The sequence below is a fragment of the Simochromis diagramma genome, unplaced genomic scaffold, assembly GCF_900408965.1.
Source record: "Simochromis diagramma unplaced genomic scaffold, fSimDia1.1 OVJJ01000176.1, whole genome shotgun sequence".
In the NCBI taxonomy this organism is placed as follows: domain Eukaryota; kingdom Metazoa; phylum Chordata; class Actinopteri; order Cichliformes; family Cichlidae; genus Simochromis; species Simochromis diagramma.
In genome coordinates, this window is record NW_024386892.1 from 4,513,928 (window position 1) to 4,539,883 (window position 25,956).

The following is a 25,956-nucleotide window of genomic DNA, read 5'->3' on the forward strand; positions in this document are numbered from 1 at the left end:
AGCTTTTAGTGTGTTTAGTAACTGCTTATACAGCATTGATCCGCAAGCTCTTCATTGGACTCCTGCTTTCCTTCAGCCTCTCCTTCATGCAGTTCTCTCTGTAATCTGTAGGCGGTGCAGTAACTGTGAAGGTCTCCATTCAAAAAGATTTCCCCCTTTTGCCATCTATTTCAGTCACAAGGTCAGTTTCAGAAATAGCCCACAGCTAGGTTTTGCACTTTCAGAGGAACTGAGGGGTCGGAACAGCACAGAGCAAATATGAGTGACAGCCCAGTTTGATGGGAAGGGTCAAAAAAGAGCCAGAAGAAAGTCAGTGATTATTTAAGTTTGTATTTGTCTTTGTAATTTTTAGATTATGCACTTTATGGTATACATTACGAATATTGTACTTCATAATATTATACTACATATTGCATATCTCTATTTCCTCGTAATCAAAAATAAGGGACACACAGCCACCTGCAAATAGAAATCCTTCAGTACTTGAGACCCCCTCTGAAAACACTTATTCCTGCCTGTTTTAATAGTTGAAACACCAAATATACCTTAAACTATCATCCTAAACACTTCCAGTCATCTTACAACAGGTCTGTCTTGAAGGTCTCGAGATATTTCACAGCCATGTCTGCTGATGCCTGTTCCTCAGCAAAGATACACACTCTTTTAAATCATAAAAAATGTCTGTAGTCATGAAAATAAAATCGAAGTAACTTGCAAATATATTCGATATGCTTCATAAAAATCCACAAATAGATGAAACTTCATGACAGCTAATGCTTTGTTTCACGAATCTTTGCACAGAACTGTAGGTTAAACCAGAGTCCAGAGTTTGGAGTTAACAACCAAAATCCACCGAGTGCATGTTCATGACTGATCGGTGCGACAACTCTGATTTATTTGGCAGTCAGAATCTTGAAGCCTCAGCATTTATCATTCATCAAAGAATTTAAATTTATTTATTTTTCTTATTTTCACTTCCCATAATTCACCTGGCTGTCTGTGACCCAGCAGTGTGGCTCGCCCCACAGTTTGAGAACCAGTAACATATGAGTGACTGAGGTACCCGAGGTCATCACAGTGCATCGCTGCAAACAACGTGACGGTAATTTCATTTATTCTTCAAGTTGTTTCCCAACATCAAAGAACGTCTGTGTCTAAACATTAGGATACTGCATATAAGCTTTAAATGAGCAATTTATTAAGTGTCACATACTGAGCGGTCTTTGCCTCTGCGAATGATCTTTCATTTTACTCTCCTGTTCCTCTTCTTACATCTTTCTCCATCTCTGAGTCGACTTTTCACACATTATTTCATTTATGCTCCTTCCCATTTAGGAGCACCAGCTTGATGACTGTGCTTCAGATCTGTGAGGTGAACTGACATCTGCGCCATAACTGCATCAGAGAGGGGAAACAGGAGGATAGGAGGATGTAAACGGGACTGTAGACTGACATCATTTCTAATGTGTTAGACAAATTTCTTCATGCAGAAAAATTAACATCCATCTGTCCTTCCTGTTCTGCTGATCCAATTCAGCATCCCAGCTGCCGTAGGGCGAGTGGCGGGGACAGGTACACCCTGGACAGGTGTCCTGTCTGTCAGGACTGACGCAGACACCCACTCTCACTCGTGTTCACACCTGGTCAATTTACAGTTATCAATTAAGCAAACCCCACTAAGGGTAGTTGGTGGGAGAAATTAACATGTTTTGTATTATTATGTTGGTAAACCCTCTCAGCTTTAATTATTCAGATCATTCTGGGCCACTCCATCCCTGGCCTAAGCTTTTCATTCAAAGCAGCTACACCTGTAACTGTGTGGCATCAGGATGGATTCATTAAAAAAAGTATCGCCTACAGTATTCTTTTATTTTGGTTATTTTGAACAGGGACAGTGTTCATGAATATACACTGCTGGAGCAGAGTTAACCAAAAACAACCTAAAAAGAAAACAGCTTCAAACATCAGCATCATAACGGAAAATAAAAGGTAAAGAAATTAATTAATATTCTTTGATTTAATGTTTTTCATGTTCTCCTTGTGTTCTATGCTTAGTTTGTAGTCTCTAGTTTTCCGTCACTGTGCCTTCCCTTCATGTTCACCTTGTCAGTCATGTCTCTGCGTCTTTGTGAAAGCTTCATGTTTCCTGTTTTATTTTGACAGTTCCTTTTCCTATGTTCAGTGCAATCAGTTTTGCTTCCTCCCCATCTCGTTATTAGTCCCAGGTGTGCATGACTCCTGTTTCCAATTCCCTCGTTATTCCCTTGTGTATTTGATCCCTGTGTATTCCTGTCTGTTGTTGAGTTGTACTCCCTCATTGCTGTGGGTTTTCTCTGTGGCGCCTGAAAACATCTAGCTCCGTGTCTTCTAGTTTCCGTCACAGCAAATAAAACTGCCTCTTCCAGTTCAAGCTTTTTGTTTGAGTCCTAATCCTGCCTGCCAGCCGTAACAAGACAATTGATGTGTTTAAGAACATTTTCAAAACAAAGTCAGCAATTCTTCTGTAAAATTTAGCAACGGACAAAGTAACAAAGCCTTTTATCAAGTTCAGTTATATAAAGACTGTAATGGTTGACCATTTAGTGACACAATAATTAGTATGAGAAAAAAAAAATCATGAAATACATGATTGCATAACAGACATATTATTCTATATGCATTTAAAGTTATGAAGAACAATTTTAACTAACAACAGTGTAGATGTTAAGATGGTAGAATAGTGGGCACTTTATTATTCTTAATAGACTCAACAGCAGTTTGAGTTGAAATAAAAGCAGGTGAGCACCACATCATTTAATATTTAATTGTTACTCGGCTTCTTCTTCAGAAATTTAAATGTCAGCACTGAAATGAAATCCTTTAGACAAGCTGTCGATATTTTCAGTGACTTTTACTTTTGGGTTTCTTGTTTCATGCGTTACTTCTCATGACGTCTTCATTTTCTGGCTTCTGATTGGTGGACTGTGATCTCATGCAGCATGCAGTCAGATGAGGTGTCATCACTGCCATAGCATGTACTGTACGTCGCTCTGTGCAATATGTGTACTATGCAACTTGACCGCATTTACCAGCAAGTCAAAGAACACCTGACATGATGTTACCCGTCGCCGACTGTCAGTCAGTCTGTTGACCTTTGACTTTGATGCCTGATTGGCTGAGCTACAGTGAGAAGATGATTGAAAGTGTGACTATTTATTCCCCATCCACAGTGAACCTGTCTCCTCGCGGTGATGTCACTGCATTTCTATGACCACAGGCCCAGCCAGATACTGTCAAAGATCATCTGTGGTCGAGAGGATGAATCACTCAGCATTTAACTTTTTATAATAACAGACAAACAGAACAATACATTTTAAACCTTTATATACCTGTTTCATTAGCCCTGCAGAGGTTAAAGGACATTAAAGGTTTACATTTTAGAAAGTTTCAGCTCACACGTTTTGGTCACTTGAAAGATAAAGTTGAAGGAAATAGTAAAATTTATACCTTGTATTTTGGCACAAAATAGCAAAAGTTTATACAACTTTCAGAGGATCATGAGGCAGTTTTAACATGTCTGTGTGTGAGAATATCAGCTGCGATCAGACTCACCTGCAGGACAGGAAACATATCAGTCTGTATCAGCAGGAAGGACACAGAGACTCAGTCAGAGGATAAGGTCACAATATCTGTTTTAAAAAGGAGGAGACGAAGGCGAGGTCAAGATCAAAAGTACCAAAGAGCAGACAGCAGGTCAAAGGCCAAACATGCAAAGAGCTTGTATTTATTCCCAGACTGCCTGACGCTGCTGTTTCCTCAAAGCATCCAAGAGAGTTTGGGCTCTTTGGCATTTGTTCCATGATACACCGGGTTACTGCCACAGTGAGACGCATGGATTCTCACCGTAGTGAGGTAACACTGCAGAGACTCATTCCAGCCTGAACTTCAACTGTTTAGGAGCTAATTATGTTAATGAGGGCTCATCTGCTAAACACAAAGGCAGGACGTGAAGTTGCTGAAAAGAATGTAGATGTATGAAGACAAATCAGGGATAACTGATAGAATACAAGGAAAGATTCAAGCAAAGAGCAGGAGGGGGTGATAAAGACTTTGCATTTTCAAGATTTCAGAGTCTTATATCTTTATGTTTACAAGAATGCATGTGGCTGGTTCAAGCAATTTTCAGAACACTCAGCATCAGCGTTTGGTGCAGAGTAACTCCTCAAAGCTCATCTCCATCTTTGCTCGGTGACACAGACGTGCCAGGATCAGCCCAAAGTGGGCAGCACTCGGGGGGGGAGGGGTTGAGTATGGATATGAGGGTGGAGGAGGGGAGGGGGGCAGCGCTGATAACTCTGAGAATGCCACATGAGCACATGAGGACAGTGATGTAATCTGAGCTCAGTGACGGACCGGCAGTTTAGCAAAGCTATATAAGAGGCCGAGGCTCCAGCTGCAGGCAAAGAGACAGACAGACGGACATACTGAGCATCAGACCAGAGGACCTGTGGACTAAAACCCACCTCCAGGTACCCACGGCACAGTGAAACCATCAAGGAGAAGAATGGGACTGCTCAGCGTTGAAGAACTGGTAAGATGTGCTGATGTGTGCAACTGTAACAGAGAGAAGCAGTGCGAGGAAAGAAGAACAGGCAAGAAACTTCATTTGAAAATGAGAAATCAAATAGACTTTTGTTCCTTATTGTCACATTTCTTTAATTAATTCCTAAATATTATTTAAATTAAACCATTTTTGTATGGAATGGAACCAAAAAGAAGTGATTTTGAATGCACAAAAGTAAAGAGTATAAATATCTGTTGTTGTGTGCAGCAGGGGTTAAAAACAAGAAGCCAGTCAACCTGAAGCAAAATACTAGAACCTGGACCGCGGTTGTAGCATCTTTAATTTCCCATGTAAGGCTCTTTGATTGTGATTTTGCACAATGCAAGGGCCTAGATTTGGTTTTGGCGTTGGTGGGGATGATTCACCAAACCCTGCCCCGTTTCTTTTTTCTTTTTTTGCTTCTTCATAACAAAAGGAGAAACATACTTGCCTACATGTGCTATTCTACCTGCTTTTAAACCGTTTAAAATTACAATTCATAGTTTTACATGTGAAATATATAATGTTAAATTACTATTAAACAAATGACTGACTAAGTATTTTAGGCTTTAGTTTACTTAAGTCATATTCCACATAAATCAGGTATCATACAAAAATAGCTTCAAATACAGTCATGACAATAAAAGAATATGACTTTCAGGACTCAACAAAGTTTACTCAGCTACATTCTTGCCTAAAAATATGTTAAAAGTTAGCATAGTCTGTAACGTTATTATGACGGACACATTTTATGAGTGAACTTGACTTTAAGTGACTTACAGGTTTCTTTGAAAAATACTTTCTTGCATCCAGGTTCTTCCTCTTTGCTGCCGTCCTCCTCTCCTCCTTGCAGCGCAGGGTTGCCGCTGCTAAAACTAAACAGAGCTCCCTGAAAGGCTCAGCCAATCACATTGGCCATATTTGTCACATGACGGAGGACTCCAGTAGAGAACGTAATTTAACTCTTTCTGCACCGCTGCACCAAATTATTGGCGGGGACATGTCCCTTCCGTCCATGCCACATCTACGCCCTTGGCACAATGTAAATACAAGCTGAATTAAAACATGGCCGTCAGACTCACTTTATTTGTAGTCAAGATTGAGATCAGTAAAAAAAATGCTTGTAACAAAGAAAGTACAAGTAAATATTCATTTTTAATTCAGTTACAAACCAGATGATGAAGCAGCTAAAATGTCTTAAAACGTATTTTCAACAATGAATCTGAAACGTCTCTAATCGCACGTGTATTGGAGGTTTCCTTCACATCTGTGACAGCATATCACCATTAACAGTTATTGAAGTATATATAAAAACAAAGAAGACGTGAATGGGATTTTCTCAATTCTGTGCTCTGCACTTGTTTGACTAAAGCAGTTTAAAATGTGATGAATTGTCTCTGCACACAACCTGACTGACTCCAAACGCAGGATTTAACTTTTAAATCCATTAAATTCACTCAGTATACTTTCCAGGATAAAAGCACACTGGAGGTAAAAGTGGTTTAATGATGAGGTACCAGAGAGGTTAGCTCAGTCTCAGCCGTGTTTGTTGCTGTGCATTAGACTTGAACATCCCTTTGTTTCCTTCAGCAGTCATTGTTAGAGTGATGCATGGACTACAAGCTGTGTAAATGACTACATGAGTGATTTGAATGGAACAGTTGTGGCTCATTAAAGAGCTGAGTGAGCGTGTGTTAATGCGTTGACGCTGTGGTGTGTTTACATTCCTCTGTTTGCAGCAGGCCTTAGCTGTGCTGAGGGGTGCAAGCGTTTGACTCTGCAGCAGCAAAGCCAAAGCTCAGTGCATCAGTCTGTGCTTCACACTGCAAATCTATTCATCAGGAAGGTTTTCTTGGTGTTTTTCTGCAAAAGGCACCATTCAGACTTTGGCCTTTCAGCTGTTGGATATATAACAGTTATCAAAATACCACAAAACCACCTCACGACGTCTCCGCCTCTCCTTCTTCCTGCAGGTGACCGGTAAGAGGTCAGAGGGCATAGAGGCAGATGACTTTCAGGGGGGCGTGTACGAGGCGGCCGTCAATCAGGAGAAGCGGGATGATCTCAGATCCCACGGGGAGCTGGGGGTCGGCGGGCGTCTGTCGGAGGAGAGTGACAGCGGCAGCGAACAGGAGGAAGTCAGCGTGGCAGCTCTCAATGTAAGAGCAGCAGCTACAGTGCGATGACAGGTTACACTGAGAAGTATTATTTTACTGACAGCTGTACATAAACATGTCAATATGATTATGTTACACCAGCTGTGACTCTGCAGGTGCAATCACCACCTGCAGCAGCAATGATAGTTACAGGAAAGTCTCATTACTTAAAATAAAATAGGCGTGACAATAATGCATCAAATACAATGAGTACATCACAATATTCAAGTGTTATCAGATACATGTGTGGATGACCAGCGTGAGAATGAATACAATTATTCTTTTTTGTGCTAAATCAATAAAATGTGACATTATTTAAACTTGATATTCTTAAACAGAAGAACTTACTCATCTCTAGGTAAAAACTACTTAAATATGTCAGTTTTAGAGCTGTGTATCATGTGTAATACGTACTTTTAGTCATATTTGCAGTTATAGTAATGGTGACAAATTTCAGTTTAAATTCAGGCGTTTCCGTTTTGCCACAGCAGAGAGAATTACAGGTTCAGGATTATGTAATAAGTTAGACTGACGTCACTTAAATCTGGTAAATGATCTCATCCAAGCACAGAGGTGAAGGAATTTTGAAGCCATCTAACTGGTTTTCTCCTCATCTGTGCTGCCACCTGGAGGTATTCAGGAGTATGACAACTTATAACTGCTCATGTTGGCATTTGATTATCATTCAGTGAATAAACAGACCAGTAGAAGTTGAATAATAAATGAAGTCTGTGGTTTTTACTGTTGCGTGCTGACGGCCTCTGTCTTATTTCCACCTGTCAGACGGATGGGAGCGGCAGACTGAAGCTGGAGACGGTGGACGACTTGTTCAACATCCTGCAGCTGAGGAAGAAACGGAGAGAGAGGAAGAGCCCGGTCCTGAAGAAAGATGAGCCAGAGCCTGAGACTGTGGTAAGGTTTTTGACTTTCATGAATTCCCAAATTTTGATTTAATTTAATATTATTAATTTGCATTTGACCAGAAATACTTTAAACCTTGATGACAAGAAAGGGTGCAGTGTAAATAAAATCTGGCATTGCATAAATGTGTGCTGATGCTGAATGAAGTGAACCAAAGATGCATGAAAGTCTGCAATAGAGCTGCAACAGCAGCAGCTTCTCTTGCCGCATGCTCCGAGGCGTACCTTTCTTTTTTCTCTGTTTCTTAATTAAAGTCTCTCTGCACACATTTTCCAGCCGGAGACAGTAGACGAGGAGCTGTTCCTCACAGCAGTCATGGAGAACAAACTGGCTGTGGTGGAGAAGTACCTGTCTGACGGAGGAAGCCCCGATGCAAGCGACAATGTGAGTGTGGCACAGCGATGTCTGCCTGCAGCACGTCAAAATCTCAAAAATTAGCATGTTGAAGTCATGTACAGTAATTACACGTATGAAGCTTATTTTTCTGTATAACGTCCAGTTCCAGAGAACAGCTCTGCACAAAGCTTCTTTCAAAGGACACGTGGAGGTCATGCAAAGACTTCTGGAGGCCGGAGCGGCTATGGAGAAAAAAGACAAGGTGAGCATTTTAAATATGTCACACCTTCTCTTTTACCCCCTTTATTAGTGATGTTTCCACCACACACACACACAGAATTATTCTAACACGTTGGGCTGTGTGTGTGTTTTCAGCTGGAGGCCACAGCGGTCCACTGGGCCTGCAGGGGAGGCAGCCTGCCGGCCTTGCAGCTCCTCCTGGATCGAGGAGCCAAGTTCACCTCCAGAGACAAGGTTGGTGGAGGACTTGCGAGGAAGGGTTACTCGAGGTCACAACAGCTGCAGCCGGTTCTTTATTTTGAAAATTACTTTGGCTCCATCTAGTGGTGTGAGCAGCACTCGCCCAGATACTTTCATAAAATACTCTACTTTAGTATTTTCATGACATTTGATTTTCAGTGTTTTTTCGTGCATGAACATAAACTCCTCTTCTTCTCCTCCTCCTCCTCTCCCTCAGCTGCACAGCACTCCTCTGCACGTGGCTGTGAGGACAGGACACTGCGATTGTGCCGAGCACCTCATTCACTGTGGAGCAGACCTGAACGCCAAAGACAGAGTAAGCACGAAAGTACAAGCAACAGGACTTCAGCAAACAGAGGGTGATGTCACAGCGGCTTCATCCATCCTTTATATACAGTCTATGAAATAATACAGCCAATTCAGCTTCAGGCTCTCCTGCAGAGCGTTATATGGGTAACTCATTGTAAAAGAATTTGTGTTTGTTTGGAGCTGGATGTTTAGCGTTGCATTTTTCTAAAACGTAGAGTTTTAGTTTGTTTCTCGGCTGCTGGGTTCTTGTTCCTCGTGGTCTATTTCACCCTGAATTTGGGGCACATTAATAAGTTAAGCACTCGTGTCCTGACACCAGCGATCCATAATTACACAAACCGAAAGATGATGATCGTGATAAATGATAAAAACAGGTGTTCAGTTTATTCTCTGCTGAAATGTGGGTTTTCCTCCTCGGCTGTAGGACGGAGACACACCCATGCACGATGCTGTGAGAATAAACCGATTCAAGATGATCAAGCTGTTGATGATGTACGGGGCCAGTCTCAACACAAAGAACTCTGTAAGTACACAACGCCTCCTCCAGAGAGCCAACTGGGTTTTTGAAACTACACACAATATGTCGTACGCCATGTGTTGTCACGCCTGTATTGTTTACACTGATTTGAAAAGCGTAACACAAGCCTTGCATGTGACGTTTTCTACCATTAGGATCACACAGTCACAAGTAGGGACCTAATTTTGTACGCAGGGATATTCAGAGGTGTGATTCTGTTCTGGCATCTTCGTGCTCTTTAATCTGCCTCAAAGCCGGAGGCACCGAGAGCAGCAGTAAGAGTCTGGCCCCTTTAAGAACAGCCATCAGTGACTTTAAATCAGACACAACCTGAAGGAAAGAACTGGGTTGCATTTGAGCAACAGCTTACCTACCTCCCTGCATTCCTTATATGAGTTTCAGCAGCTGGAGGGCGTATCAGCCGAGTCATTAGCTGGGGTACGCTGACTGATTTCCTGGTTTGCGTCCCACCTGAACTAATGCTTCATATGAAGCCCCTCAAAACTTCACTCAAATATCTTTGTGTCTTTGTGCATAGTTAAAGTAGACTGATGTCGACAAAACCTCTGCTTTTCTTAAAAAAATATTATGTTGAATAATCTGTTTGTTTAGTGAGAACATGTGCTGTCTCTGCGTTCATCCTGTCTGCAGGGCCAGTACCAGAAAAGGAACATTCAAAGTTTCTTTGTTTCTTTTTCCCTTGCAGGACGGGAAAACTCCAATGGAGACATTGTATTCATGGCAGAATGGAGCCAAGAGCCTCCTGTGCAACTTCAGCGAGGAGAAGCTGGATCAGTAGAAGCCAAGAGAGTTCAGTAAAAACAGGAAGTCAAACTGAAAATCAGCCACAGGATCTCCTGGCCGCACTGAGGTCCGCCAAGTGCACACTGCAGTTTATCCCGAGAAGCTTTCCAGAGTGCGGATGCTGTTTTTTCCTACTCACAGATATCGTGTTCCTCAGGAAATGGGCTGATGGACGTTATATGGATGTCATCCTAGTTCAGCGACTTTTCTTTGACCTGCTGAGGTTTTTTTTCCTCTTGTAATATTAATGTATCATATGTACGGTCACCATGGAGACCAGAGTGAAGGAGACAATGTGAATTCTAATCAGGATGATGTCACTATTAGCGCTGATAGATTCACTGATCGCCAAATATTGCTGGACAATGTCTCGGACGACGGTACGTGCTTTTTCCTTAAAGCTGAGTTAAAGTCAGCGAGAAGGTGAATTATTTATTAATGACAATTCAGTATCAGGTTCATTAGCTTCGATTGTTTGATTCAATACGTTTAACAACTGAGTGACTGAGTTATGTTGCAGTTGGTTTGTTGATTTTAACGGTCAGAGTAACTAATTATATGTTGTGAGTCTATTAGGAAGCAACAAATATAACTTGACTGTTTTAGTTTTTGCAAATGTGCTTGTAGTTCAGCTGGATGAGCTGTGTGCAGATTTAAGGTGAAGCGTGCACCGTGTAAAAACACTGCAGCTCAGTGAGCGTCATCGTTTCTACGATGATGTGTGTCTCACAGGTTCTTTGGTCTTATGTGTTTGCAGATGAGAGATGAGGCAGGATAGAGTGAGCTTTGGTCAGGTTGATGAAGAGCTCTCCACTTACATTTGATTTCTGTTGAATTCGGACGTCTTTATGTGGTTTTAAAACGTGGATGCGGCCACTGTGCAGTGTCCAGTGGTTTGTGAATGACCACTTCAAACTCCCGGCTAAAGTTTTGGCCTTGCACACTTTGGGTTTTTGAAAGCACTAAAGCGTATCCTACTTTGTTTAATATACTTTAAACGGGACCATAGTTTCCAAAACGAACGTCGTGTTGTATTCCCTCGAACTGAAGCCAGAAACTCATCGCTGAGGTAATAAATCAACTGACTTCTATACACAGCCAAGGAATCGCCACCTACTGGCCATTAAAATACAGTTTAAGGGACACTGACATACGTTTAGCTCATTTTATGTTCGTATTTTTCCCCTTTTCTTTCTTTTTTAATAAAAAGTTCTGTTTGGGGTTTAAAAAAGGTAATGTTTTAGACTTTGGTCCCTTTTCTGATTTCAGTTGGTTTCTTTTATTTCTTAAAAAATATACAACTGTGAGAGAGAAGCAGTTACTGTTGGTTAAGAGGAAGTTTTTACGTTTGTGTTTAAAGATGAAATTAACTTTTTTTTTCTCTGTTGTTTGATGTAATGAATAAAAGACTGATTTTTAATGCAATTTGCTGTTTATTGAAGGATGCAGTAAATATAACCTGTGCATTACTTTAACAGGCTGCATGTCTGTACAGGTGTATGTGTATAAAAATAGCTGTTTACATTTGAAAATAAAATGTATTTATTTAATTAAACACTTTAAAGCAATCATTTGATTTTCTACCTGTGAACTCAGAAACGTTGGCTTTACACCCCCATTGTGAGGCTACTTTCATTGATAGTGAGTGAACATTAGCATTTATAAGGTGCAAAAATCACATAAAAACTGTGAACTGGAGCTGTACACAGTATTGATCAGTTTAACTTGCACTGAGTCTGTTGTTCTAATTATGTCCAGATAGCAAAAATATACTCTCATTTTTCAGGTAGCCTTTGGCTGATGCTAGAAGGGCTCAGTGGGAGGGGCACTGTAGGAGCCATTTTTGGGTTATGTTGTCACTAGCCTTTACGGGAACAATGAAAGGGGCAGTCTGATTAGCTGCTGGTTTAAAACCTTTAAATGTATTCACCCTTAAATGCTCATATGTGATGAATGCAGCCCAGCAGTCTTAGCTAATTATAGGCCAATCTCCAACCTTCCTTTCATATCAAACATCCTTGAAAGAGTAGTTGTCAAACAGCTAACAGATCATCTGCAGAGGAATGGTTTATTGAAGAGTTTCAGTCAGGTTTCAGAGCTCATCACAGCACAGAAACAGCTTTAGTGAAGGTTACAAATGATCTTCTTATGGCCTCTGACAGTGGACTCATCTCTGTGCTTGTCCTGCTAGACCTCAGTGCAGCGTTCGATACTGTCGACCATAATATCCTATTAGAGCGATTAGAACATGCTGTAGGTATTACAGGTACTGTGCTGCAGTGGTTTGTATCATATCTATCTAATAGACTCCAGTTTGTGCATGTAAATGGAGAGTCCTCTTCACACACTGAGGTTAATTATGGAGTTCCACAGGGTTCAGTGCTAGGACCAATTTTGTTTACATTATACATGCTTCTCTTAGGCCAGGGGTCGGCAACCTGCGGCTCCGGAGCCAAACGACATCACAGGACTGGTCAAGACCTACTTTCAGGATTTACACTCTTGTGTGACAGCTGAGAACACCACCACAGCCTGGCATCACCTGGGAATTGGCGTTATGGCAGGCTGCACAATATCCCCTCTGGCATTTATCATGGCAATGGAGCTGGTCATGTTGGCATCTTGGTGGGTAGTGGGAGGTGAGAGACTCAGGAGTGGCCTTCGTCTTCTTCCCATTAGAGCAGGGGTCGGCAACCCTAGGCACGCGTGGCACAGTTGGCACGCGAAGGGTTAACTGATGGCACGGCCATAGCTGGACTGGCCATCGGGCATTTGCTCGGTGGCCCGATGATTTTTTTTTTTTTTGGAACCGTATAAACAATGAAAGGTGGTGGATTGGCCATGTGCTGGCCGGTTTGTAAAAAATAACTCAGTTGTTTGGTGGTGGCATCGCAGAGCTTCCACAGATTCCACAGAAGTGGTGGAGGCGGGCAGGTGGATGAGGGAGATCGGAGGCAGGACGAGGAGAGACCCGAGGTGGCCGCCGGTCCGAGTGTCAGGTGAACTGAACTTCAGGTAAGAAGTTATGACCTGCAGTCTATCTGGGTCAGATATAAACCAAGTTTAGGTGGAGTTTACTTTCGTTGTGCTGACTTTTTACCGTCAGTTACAATAACTCGTACTGCTGCACAGCTGCCTCTTCTTCTCTCATTCTCTCCCCTCCCTCTTCTGTTGCTACTTCAATCATGAAACTGATCAATGATCAGCTGATCGGCTTTTCTCTCTTGTTTGTTTATCACCCACTTTGTGCCGGAAAGAAGAAACCAGCGGATGTCGCGCTAAACAACAGCAGCATGTTTAAGCTTGATCAGCTGTTGTTAGAATTGATTTAATATTACTTTCTAGTATCAGCTGATGTTTGCTGGAGCCACAGCTGTAAAGCTGCTGGTCAGGATGTCGGTTTGTATATGTGGTGAGAGGGAAACATGAAGATGAAACCAGGAGATGTCCTTACTGAACCATCAGAGCTGTGATGGAGAAACAGGTTTACCTTTTAGGTGACATGAATGAGTTGAAGTTATGAACTGTTTCTGAGAGACAAATAACACCAGGATCCTTTTTCTAAGTAGCTGACAGCTGGTAACTGTGCAGGGGCGGGTCTAGCAAAGTGTTGCCAGGGGGGCAGGTAGGGCATTAACAGGGAGAGGGGGGCACAAAGAAATACCTTTCTTATTCTCATTTAAAATGTCTGGCTGTTATTAAATAATTATCTGAAGCTTACAACCAAAGTTTTTATCTGATGTAAAATGTATAGAAATCATACATATACCAACAAGACTGTGCATCACTGTCACACCAGCGTTTGTTTTCATTCAAAGGCTTTATGGCTTTAATACCTGGGGGGCCGGTCTCTAGTCAAAATGCCCGGGCTGTTTTTTTGTCCCAGTCCAGCCCTGGGCACGACACGCAGTGAATTAAACTGAGAGGGTGCATTAAAAAATAAATGGCCGCGCCAGCAGTGCTCATCGCAAATCAGCTCACATAGACACATTAGTTGTGCCTCTTCTTGATTGGTTGATTGATACAGCTGTCTCAGGGCCTCCCGGGGACTGTGCAGTTAACCTCGTGGTAGTGAAACCTCTGGCAGGGAGGTGTGGGATGCCAGATCGGGCACCCCCTTCCGGCTCTCCTATCTTGCCACTTTTGTCTTACTTCTCTCTATCACCTTTTCTATTCTTTTGAAGAAGTGAGGCTCCATAAATGTTAAAGAAGTAAGTATTACTCCGGGGCCTGATCAACCCTGGTAGGGGCTCCTTGGATGAGGGTGTCTAGTTATAATGGCCGAAACACCCGAAGAATCAAAGGTCCACTACTGACGATGTGTCCCAAATCTTAATATGATAATCTGGATCAGATTTCTAATCCCTAAACCTAACCAAGGAAGGAGAAAATGGTAAATTATCTTGGGTAAAAGGTGAGGCACACAACGATGTGTCCCGTTGGTAAGGTTACTGAGCTGCCTTTCCTCATACACTGATCAAAAATATAAATGCAACACTTTTGTTTTTGCTCCCATTTTTTGTGAGCTGAACTTAAAGTTCTGAAACATTTTCTAGATACACAAAGGATCCATTACTATCAAATATTGTTCACGAATCTGTCAAAATCTGTGTTAGTGAGAACTTCTCGTTTGCTGAGATAATCCATCCCACCTTACAGGTGTGGCATGTCAAGGTGCTGATTAGACACCATGAATATCGCACGGGTGTGCCTTAGACTGCCCACAATAAAAGGCTCTGAAATATGCAGTAATGCTGATGCCACTACTTTTTTAGTAGAGGCATCAGCATGAGATTCAAAACACAGTTTATGGTCAAGTACCACACCTAGATATTTGTAACTCTCCACAATCCCAATATCAGCAGCTTCAATGATAGTAGGTGATGAGCTATAAGAGGGCTTCCTAAAATCAATAATCATGTCTTTAGTTTCTGACACATTTAGTGAAAGGATTGTGACCTATTGGTCAGAAAGTCTGTCAGCCAGCCAATCAGACTAGTGCAGGGGTCATCAACCTTTAAGACCGAAAGAGCCGTTTCGGTCTGAGCGACCCAGGGACCCTGAGCAGTTTTGGACTAATATTATAATATATGTATTTTGTATTGCTGTCCCTCGTTCTCCCTGCATATGTGTCTGTGTGTGTGGGTGTGGCCCTGGCAGGTGATTGGCCACACCTGAAGACCATGTCACACCTGCAGCTGATCAGGCCTCGTCGGAGGAGCTACTTGAGAGTGTGGTGGAGCTCTCTCCGACGCTGGATCATTGCATGACTTCACGTCAGTCTCTCGGCCAGTCAGTACGATTGTTCTTCAGCATTGTGTGTCTTATGGCTGCCTGTTTGTTATCTCCCCCAGGAGAAGCGGGGAGACGAGAGGACAGCGAGCACGGGGTGCTCAGACACCAAGGAGCGGGGAGAAGGGACACGTCACGGGGGTCGGGATTGCACAGAGGATTTACTGTTATTTTCCTTACCACTGTAAATAAACACACTGCTTAGCACACAGAGCTCCGCGCCTGGGTCCTCCTTTTCCTTACACCCCCACGGTTTGCCATGCCAAACCGTGACACTGGTGACACTGGTGACAGTGGCAGAGAAAAGGACACTAAAAAAACTGCTGGACATTATGGACAATGCTGAGCATCCTCTGCACACGGACATAAACAACCAGAAGAGTCTTTTCAGTGACAGGTTGCTTCTCCCAAAGTCAAGAACCAATAGACTTAAAAACTCCTTTGTCCCACACACCATCAGACTGTTTAACTCCTCTCTGGAGGGGAGAGGGAGGGGAAACAGGAGGACAAAGGAGGGGGGACAACAAAGCTGTAGTGCTACTGTGCAATACTTTTTGTTAATAACCAATGGTGCAATAGACTCACAATACTTGAAATGTGCAATTTCCTTGTATTCTTATTCCTATTTATTCTATTTATCCCTTTTGCATACTCTGTATTTATATATGTCTCTATATTTATATATGTGTATATATGGTTTATTTCTGCTAACATTCTGTATATTCTGTCGGTGCTGTGCTATTGTAAATCTAATCTAATCCAATCTAACAGAATAAATCATACAACACTGTATCCTGAAATTCATATTACAAGGAATCCCACCAACTGGGATTCACAATCCACTCCTCTGGTAGACGACTCTGCACAAATCTTACAATTCAGTAGGGTTAGGGATGATTCCCCTGGCCACATGAGTTCTCCTATTGCACTACAAACAGTGAACAGATGACCAGGTCCACTCAGGGTCCACAGTTGATAGATGTAAGCCCCTACATACTGTCGTCCCCTCCTCACACTTCTCTTTTTCCTCCCTCAACCTCCCATCCTGTGTTGGAGCAGAGACAGGGGGAGGAGGAGAGACCTGGGAGGGTAAAAGCTATGCCTCCAACTTCCCAGATGGATGAAGATCTTGTCCAGTCCAGAGTAAATTGGAGAAAACCTATTAATAGAGTAAATAAAAGTGAGGGACTATTTAGGACTGTATACAGAAAGGGCAACAAACTGGGACCAAGAGCCACTCATTTCATCAGATTAAAAAGGTATCCATTCTAACGTGTCAGTTTTTCAGGACAGCCAGAGACAGAGAACGAGAGGCAGAGACAAAAAGTTAGAGAAGAACAGCAAACAGTATTACTGCGAAAGCACTAGCTGGTAGTCGGCCATTCGCGTGTCCTTGTGCAGTTGAACAAAGTCCTCTTGTAGTTGAAAACAAACAGGCAAACATTTATTTCCACAGTCTTGAAATACAGTAATCCGTTTGAATGTTCCTGTACACTACAAAACACGGTAACAAAACTGTTTGTCTCCACAGCTAGTTAAAGCCCCGTTACTCCACACTGCCGATCGCGAACGCTCCCCCCGTGCACAGTTACCATGTATTAAAGGAACAGTACGTAATAATTAAATAAGGAAAGAAAATACAATTTAACTGTAAATATTACGCTAAACAAAATTATAAAGAAAAACTGAAATTCCCCATTATCTTACACTTATCCTTATCCCAAATGATTCAAATTAATTAATTCAAATATACACTCTGTGCAATCTGAGTAAACTAAGAGATGATTAGACCTTTATGTTATACAAACGGGACACAGGTGTCGCCTCAACTATCACAAAGCTTGAAAGGAGAGAAAAATTGCAGATTGGTTTGTTCCCATGAAATTCCCAATCTGGTTCTCAGGAGACGCCAATTTAAATCGTATACCAGCTTATAATAATGAAAATATTCAAATTGATAGTTACCCAGGGGCCTCTTTTTACCACTTTCTTCGGATATTGGAGAAGACTCCAGCCCACCCACTCACCAAATTAGTGATACTGTCGGTAAGGATCAATAATAGAGATCAGGATGCAGAAAAGAGTTGCATTAAACAACTAAGAATGCTATATAAAAAAAGCTTCCCCAATGCTGACGTATTCTTCCCGGTAATTAATTTTGCATCTTCCCTTCCAAGGGAATAACAACACAACAAAGAGAGGTATAAATCATCCGTCTCTAAAACAAATACAGAACACAGGACACAGGGCCACACCTCTCTTCAACAGGGCAGTGTGAAACCGATGTCTATCCCAGCTATAGGAGGCCAGTAAATCAGATGTGACATGTGGTGCGTGAAGCACTGAGAACGGAGGAAATATCCTTTCCCCAACGGGGTATTGCAGACAGGCAGGTCATTAGGGCTCTCCGGGCTTGATAACACCAGTGGCCACGACAGAAACAGGCTTTTAATTACAAAAGTGCAACTGGCGCTAAATATAGACTCCTGGATTGCGAACAATTTGAACTTTTTACATGACCACTATGAAACTGTTATTGAGGTTTTGAACAACAAACCGGGGGCTGTGCCAAGGTGCGGGGCGAGTTAGGTGCGTGGAAGTACAGGCTTGGAAGAGCAGAAAATTGCAGGATTGGGAAATTCAGGCTAACAAGCCAATAGTAATTTGGGGCGACTCGAATTTTAACAGAGTAATGCCCTTTACAATAAGAACATCCATATAGACAGCTACCCAGGAGCAAACTTTCATAACTTCTTTAAGCTCCTGGAGAGGATGTTGACCTGTGAGGAGACTGTTTTGGTAGTGATCTCGATAGGTTTGAACAACAAACATCAAGACTCATATAAAACTTCAATTAAACAGTTGCGCATGGTAGTGCGGGATGCACGGTCCGTGTTTCCTAACGCAAAGGGCAAAGATTCACTTCTCGGACTCGCTCACTGAAGCAAAATCTCGCAATAATAACGTCAGGCAGCCATTTTAATTACTTACCCTGTATTCCTCCACATCAGTTTCATACTATGACGGATGGAATACACTGGACAGCTCAAGGCACGAATAATCAGAGCTCCCAGAAAAAAATCCCAGTCTTGGGGACATTCTCGTGAGAGCTAAACTGAAGGGGAGGGTTAAATCGGCTCCAAAAAGCTGGCGTGTCATTTGGTTCATAGATGCATGGTGTCTAATCCATACAGTAGAGCGATGTGGCCGACTGCAGGGAAACCCTCACTTCACTCAAAGAATCTGGTTTATGCCATTCAGTGTGGTGTGTGTGGCCTCATGTACATGGGGGAGAACGGGGCTCGCTTGCATAATCGTCTTCAGCAACATCCAGTCACATGGACCGTGTACCATACTAGCTACTCATTTTCGTGAGCACACGGAAGGGGCTCTGGCCATCATGGGTCTACAGACCAACCAAGCATGGTCTGGCGGTTGGCGAGGGAGAATGGAGAGAATATGGATGGACCTTAATGTCCCGAATTAAAACGAGAGTCTGGCATCCTCTGTCCGGATAAATGAGCAATAAATGTTATGTGTATGGTTGTTTGATGGTTTTTGTTTGAAGAAACCTTGTTTTTCTTTTTTTAAATAGGTGGTTGTAGGAAAGTGGAGGGAGAGATAGAAATAGAGGCCTTTTTTTTTTTTTTACACCGAATGTCAACGTACTGAGAGTTAGTGGTGACAAGATCTGATAAAAGTGGCGGCAGGAACAGCTGAGCAGCTAAACAGGAGAATGAAGGAAGGCCTAGGATGTCCAGCCGGCCCTTAGGGCCATGCACTAAAGCTCCAATTGGAAGAAAACTAAGTCAAACTGTTTCTATACCCAACCCCATTCACTGGACTCACTTGGTGGTTTGGATGGATGATCTGGTCTGAGACCAATAGTCTCTGATTGAAGCAGTTCTACCTACAAAATCCATCCATCCATTTTCTTCTGTTTATCCGGGACGGGTTGCAGGGGCAGCAGCCCAAGCAGAGAAACCCAGACCTCCCTTTCCCCAGCCAGCTCTTCCAGCTTATCCGTGTAAACACCAAGGCATTCCCAGGCCAGCCGAGAGATATAATCTCTCCAGCGTGTCCTGGGTCTGCCCCGGGACTAGGGCTGTGCGATATGACCAAAATCTCATATCCCGATATAAGAATTCTATCGTCCCGATTACGATATAAATCACAAAAATGTAACATTTTCTGTAAATTCTGTGAATCTCGGACATGCGCTCCCAGTCCCATGTGCTGGGACTGGGAGACACTTCAAATAAGTGGAGGAGAGGTAAATGTGTTGTGATCATATGATTCTAATAATACTACAGATATGTTTTGATTCGTGCAACTGGTTTGTCAGGTTATTGTCTCCCCAGAAACATTTCCGTTGTGTTTTGTGTGCTTTTGCAGCATTTTTCTTTTTGCAGCGTTTTTCTTTTTGCAGCATTTTTCTTTTTGCAGCGTTTTTCTTTTTGCAGGTGTTTTCTGAAGTTGCAGTCCGTTTGGCCTCTCAGGTCCACCGTATACATTAGCTCCACAAATAAGATACGGGTTTACCAGCAATGTTTGTAAACATATATTCAGTCTCCCGCCGCCGTGCTGAAAGTCTCTGTTTTGAGAATCAACTTTTCTCTTTGCCATTGTGAGGGGCTAGCTAACAGAAGTTTGACTTGATTGACACGGGAATGTTCACAGCTAGCTAGCGTTCGGCAAGGAGGCTGCAGCGCTGCATTATGGGATCTGTAGTTTGTGTGTTATTAGCACCTCATATCGCCGGGACATGCATAACAATAATAATAAATCTATATAAAATGATCTCGCGGGCCGGATATAAATGTACGCCGGGCCGGATATGGCCCGCGGGCCTTGAGTTTGACACATGTGCACTACACAAATCAAGTTTAGCCTTTTTGAAGCCAGATGGCAAAAATGGCACATCACAGCTCTGTCAGGCACAAGAGGATGAAATGGATTTGTTGATATTTAAACTGACTGATGAAAATCACAATGCAAAATCCACATAAGTACAGGGTACTTGCGCCTTATTCGCGGGTCATGCTATAAAGTGTTACTGAGTTCTCAAACACCAGAGTTGATGATTTTGTTCGATTTCATGGAGCTCAGACAAGCAGCACTTGTGCTAGTTCAGTCCACTAACACTCTGTGACACCATTCTGTGGTGCCTTCATATATTACACAGAAATGAGTCATGAAAATGCTGGCCGGGGGTTTTATTGGTGATTTCAGGAAAAATTCCACATTTTTAATGACAGCATCATTACTGAACAAAACAATGCTTCCAATTACTTTCAATTTGACACATCAGCTGACGTTCACTTGCACAACATTTATAAATAGTTTTGTTTGCATACCAATTTTTTTTCCTTTTCCTGCATTTTCATCGTATTTTGCTTCTTCTTCTCTCTGCCTAAATCAAGCCACCTGTCTGTCCTACCGTCGGTCACACTGTTGTTGATGGGGTGCTGTCAACCTTGATGCAGCAGAACAAAGATGCCACCAGCTTGTCAGTGAACCAGTCACACATGAAAAAGAAAAGAATCAAGTCCACAAAAGGACTGAACAGAAATAAGGTCACAATAACATCTATGGAATGTGAATCTTCCGTGTAAGATATGCGTAAAACCCAAACGATCATTGGCAAGATCATCACGAAGTAGTTAAGGAACAGTAGAACAACTGCTCCCACAATTCTTCGTTTTTCCTTAACAGGCACTGGGGTGGCAGCAGGCAGACATTTGAGGGTCCCTGCTAAGCAGAGGATGTACAGTGGAGCAAGGAGTATGGCCAGAATACAAACAATAAATTCTTTGCCTGCAGCAACGGAGATGGTAATAATGCAAATGACCCAGATCACAGCGCAAGCCAGCACAGAAATTGTAGTTTGTCTGATGCTGTCCAACTGTCTGAAGACGATGATAAAAGATCTGCAACACAATACAAAGAGATAATATCATTATTAGAGTACAGAAGTTCATATATCTGGCCATAAGGATGTTTCACTGAATAACAGAATGGAAGTACAAAGAAAGACACGTACCCTTCTAGAGAAATGCATATTTTGAAGCCAAGATTAGCCATCATACTGAAGGCATAACAAGAACTGGAGGGGGAGCTGTACTGAAGCTGGTTTGAGTTTGCCACCAAAGCGATCATTGTGAACAGCTGGAGGAGAGTGGTGATGAGGAGGTTTGTGTAGTAGATGACAGGAACCTGCCCGCGTTTTATCTGCAGGAAGTATGAAAGTCACATTAAAGCAGTAATAAGCATGACACGTCGTCTCAAGATCTCTACAAGGAAACATGATGTGATGATGTGCTCGGTTCAGTTCAGTCTCTCTGCAGTTACAGTGTTCACTTTCAGGGAAATACATGAGTATGACCAGTAATGTGTAGGACACACAAACAGCTTTGGGATTGCATCAGGACGGTTAACTGGTGTGATCGGGCAAATCAAAGCTGCAGTGCTATCCTGCTTTGGTGACCACTTGTGAACAAGGAGAAGCTAAAAGTGATTTTATTTCGGTTACCTGCAGACTGCAACAAGAAATTACATTTTATAAGTTGCTAAACACTAAAAACAGAGAGGTGCAGGACTGTGCAAAACGTTTAAGCCACACATGATATATTTGGTTTCCAAGGAACCAGACTTTGACAATTTTTTTACACGCTCTGCCTCCCATTTGACTTTTAAATGGCCGCCCACAAGAAAGCCTGCAGGCTGAGAGCAGATGTTAAACAAATATGCAGGACTGCTTTATTTCATTTGCACAACATCTCTAAAATTAGAAATATCCTGTTGGCTTCCTGTTAAATCCAGAATTCAAAATCCTGCTCCTCACATACAAGGTCTTAAATAATCAGGCCCCATCTTATCTTAATGACCTTGTAGTACCATATCACCCTATTAGAGCACTTCGCTCTCGCTCTGCAGGCCTACTTGTTGTTCCTAGAGTATTTAAAAGTAGAATGGGAGGCAGAGCCTTCAGTTTTCAGGCCCCTCTTCTGTGGAACCAGCTTCCAGTTTGGATTCAGGAGACAGACACTATCTCTACTTTCAAGATTAGGCTTCAAACTTTCCTTTTTGCTAAAGCATATAGTTAGGGCTGGACCAGGTGACCCTGAATCCTCCCTTAGTTATGCTGCAATAGACGTAAGCTGCTGGGGGATTCCCATGATGCACTGGGTGTTTCTTCTTCGCTCACTTTCACCTTACAAATATAAAGCGCTTTGAGATGACTTCTTTTGTTGATTTCGGCACTCTATAAATACAATTTAATTATTAAATTGCCAGTATGTGTTGCTTGTCATGGTCCTGGATCTTTGACCCAGCTGTTAGTGTTTAGTTTTACTCAGGTTAGTTTCTTGCTGTTAGTCTCAGTTTGCCTCTTATTTGTATTTCCATGCAGCCAAAGAATAATCGGCTGGCTTTTTGTTAAGTTCAGTCCTGCTTTTCTGCTTTTCGGTCCTCACTACAAACACAAGCTCTGCTGGCAAGCTCCTTTGACTCAATCATCCAATCCAAAAAATGACATCGAACAAGAGTCATTAGCAGAATAAACTTTTTGGCATTGGCAGAGAAAATCTGGCAAGTATTTCATGGGTGCAACTCATAAACTTGCTTTCTTGTCTAATCCACCCAGTAATTACACACACACACACACACACACACACACACACACAAAGAAATGTTTTATGCCTAAAAGCTGCAGGGTGGTGTGATCGACGAACTAACTGCATTTCTATAGGCTGTCAAGCAAACGGACAGACGACAAACAGACAGTAATGTTATTTTTTACTTACAGCACGACATGAAAGCACGAGGAGAAGAATAGTCACAGGAAGGCAGACACATGTGTCAACTAGGAACATCACACGAGCATGAGATGCCATCTCTGAGCGACTGTCTTCGCGGTGGAGGTAATGCAGAGGTAAAGTCCACGCTTTTCTTCAGCAAACAACCTTCAGTGTGGAATAGCAGATCTTTGCTTCTTCAAAAGAGAAAAAGAAAAAGACGCTGAACTGAACAGTTTGTCTTAAATCGTTTTTCATAAAATGATGCTACCACATGCCAAGAGCTTTACCTTTTTCTGTTTGACTATTTCCTGCCAAAGTTTTTTATGTTTCACAGAAAACCACAGAAAGATCTCTTCTCATACCTCCCACATGCATGTTATTATTCTTATTATTGGGGGCCCATTGGGAGAGAGTTTCCTTACAACTATTCTACTTTTGCTGAACATAATATGCTAATAATATATATGTTTTTTCCTTATGTATTTTCTTCCTGTTTTTTAAAGAAGAGAAATTTTGGTTTTCTTTAGTGTCGCCTACGTGCAAATGCACACAGAGTGTGGTTAGTAAGTGCTTCAGTGGAAGGAAGTCAGTGTAAACTGGAAATATTAGTCATTCATCTGGTAAAAAACAGCCCGTACACCCTTTGGCAGATTATGGCCATTTTCTAATGTATGCATTATTCAGTGAGGTCATATCTCATCTTACAAAAAAACCAAACAAAAAAACAAAACGCTACTGTGTCCAATATAAGATGTATTATTGTTTTTTGTCTTTTTTGAAATATCATGGTGGGAATAATGGTTTTTATGTGTGTTTTGTTACTGGGTGCACTGCATTTACAGTAATACATGATAGATATCTACTACTTATTTAATATTGTGATATTCTGGCGTACAGTTATAGCTGACAGTAGAGCAGGGCGATATGACCAAAAATATTTATCACGATACACAAGAGAGATAATCCCATACAGCTTATGACAAAATTTAATCCGAAGTGATTGATGGCCCTAATCATGACCTTTTGACCTCCCCCCTCCCCCCCCCGGAAGCGTGTAATGACCGTGACGAATTGCATCCGGAGAAGGGGGGGCGGGAAACCCCCGACATCCGGAGAAGGGGGGGCGAACCCCGGAAGCGCGCCATCTGTCTCTAAGCGTGTCGAATTGCATCCTGAGAAGGGAGGGGGGAAACCTCCGGAAGCGCGCCACCTGTTGTTGGGAAAAAAAGAAAAAAGTTTTTAGAGTGAGGAGAATAAAAGCACGGATAGGAGGAGGAGTTCACAATTTCTAAGCCTCAGACACACAAGATGGATTTCATTCTGCAGCCCAGCAGCTCTCCTGTGTCCGATGAGATCTGCTCTCCCAAAGAAGATGGCTTTGAATATACCATATTCAAATACAGCATATTTACTAAGGAAGGCCTCGATCCGGACCTTATGACACTTCCGGAAATACTCCGGAATTGTCTAGTCATTTTCAGACCTGATGCGTCACGTTCCATAAACATGAGGGGAGGGGTTTGGTTCCTGAAGCACAGCGGTGATGCAGCAGCTGATTTTGTGCTGTATAGAGAGACAGAGCGGCAGCTAGTTTTCCGCAAACTCATAGTCTGAATTCTGTTTCAATATTATGACGATTTTCTCTGTATTTCTTAATGGGAATAAAGAGTGACTTCCTGTAGAGATTTCAATAGTATTTTATTTTCCTATAATACAGACGCAGTAAAAAAACCTTTAAGATACACCATAGCTTGTGATGAAAAGAAGAACTTTCTATCCGCTTGTAACCTACAGGCTGCCTATGTGTAAAAATGAATAAATATCCCTTAGTGAATACTTTTCTTTGAATACTACTTTTCCTTTCGAGAGTCCCTTTTACAAGGGACTGAAAAACAAACCATAATTGCCGTGACAGGCGATCTTGTTTCACACACACACACACACACACACCGCGGGTCAAGGAGGAGTGAGACAGCAGATATCAGTTTTTTCTCAATGCTTATAACCTATAACGCGCCCCCCAAAACAATATTATTATTATTAAAACATCTATATGAGGTAGGTTTTGCGCAGCCTGCTCCTTGTCAGACCAAAGTTTTTTTCTTCATTACTTTTAGCTACTTTTACAATGGGTTTTCTCAATAGACAGAAAATGAAAATGAGGAGTCAACAGCCGATATTATCATTGCTTGTAACCCGGTAAATAATTTCGTACATCTCCCAATAAAATAAGCCTTAGTGGAAAAAAGCTCATTTTCAAATAAGTTTATTCCCCTCTGTGGGAAAGAGTTTTTTCTCAGAGTCAACCATGAGGCGAGTTTTGTCACTACCAAGAACAACTGTTGTTGCCCATATGGTAAAACAAATATCCGCCTCAAAGTCGTATTTTACCGTTGCAGAATGTGGAAAACAGACGGCGTTCGCAAGAAGGCAATCAAAAAAAAAAAAAAAAAAAAATTGGATACCCCAACTCTCCCGACTGCACACACACACACACACACACACACACACACACACACACACACACACACACACACACACACACACACACACACGTTTGCATAGATAAACTCTGAATATAGTAGTGGGACTTCAGCTGTTTATGTAACTTACTATCTTAAGACTTTTGTGTCTACAATAATTAGTTTCCTTGGAACCAGATCCGTACCTGTTAATAATTCTCCACTGTACCCATGGTTCAGAAAATTACAGTCAGCCTGCCAGGGACACGTCACTCAGAGATAGTTGTCAATGTGGGAT

At 42.1% G+C, this 25,956-nt stretch overlaps 2 protein-coding genes and 1 long non-coding RNA gene across 3 annotated transcripts; 2 read left to right on the forward strand and 1 right to left on the reverse strand.

Annotated features, from left to right (window-relative positions):
- On the forward strand, positions 1-25,630 carry LOC120734914. The gene is made up of 3 exons (XR_005696133.1): positions 1-12; positions 3,653-3,658; positions 24,152-25,630. It is a non-coding gene; the product is annotated as an uncharacterized LOC120734914 (long non-coding RNA).
- ankrd1a (ankyrin repeat domain 1a (cardiac muscle)) lies at positions 4,401-11,660 on the forward strand. Its single transcript, XM_040034027.1, has 9 exons — positions 4,401-4,570; positions 6,556-6,741; positions 7,522-7,650; positions 7,936-8,043; positions 8,159-8,257; positions 8,371-8,469; positions 8,693-8,791; positions 9,209-9,307; positions 10,008-11,660. The coding sequence occupies exons 1-9, from the start codon at positions 4,544-4,546 to the stop codon at positions 10,098-10,100; spliced, it is 939 nt and encodes a 312-aa protein (XP_039889961.1). The 5' UTR covers positions 4,401-4,543; the 3' UTR covers positions 10,101-11,660.
- Positions 20,612-23,681, reverse strand: LOC120734913. Its single transcript, XM_040034029.1, has 3 exons — positions 23,203-23,681; positions 21,441-21,628; positions 20,612-21,327 (listed from the first exon to the last, which is right to left on the reverse strand). The coding sequence occupies exons 1-3, from the start codon at positions 23,290-23,292 to the stop codon at positions 20,844-20,846; spliced, it is 762 nt and encodes a 253-aa protein (XP_039889963.1). The 5' UTR covers positions 23,293-23,681; the 3' UTR covers positions 20,612-20,843.
- Positions 25,631-25,956: the final 326 nt, after the last annotated feature.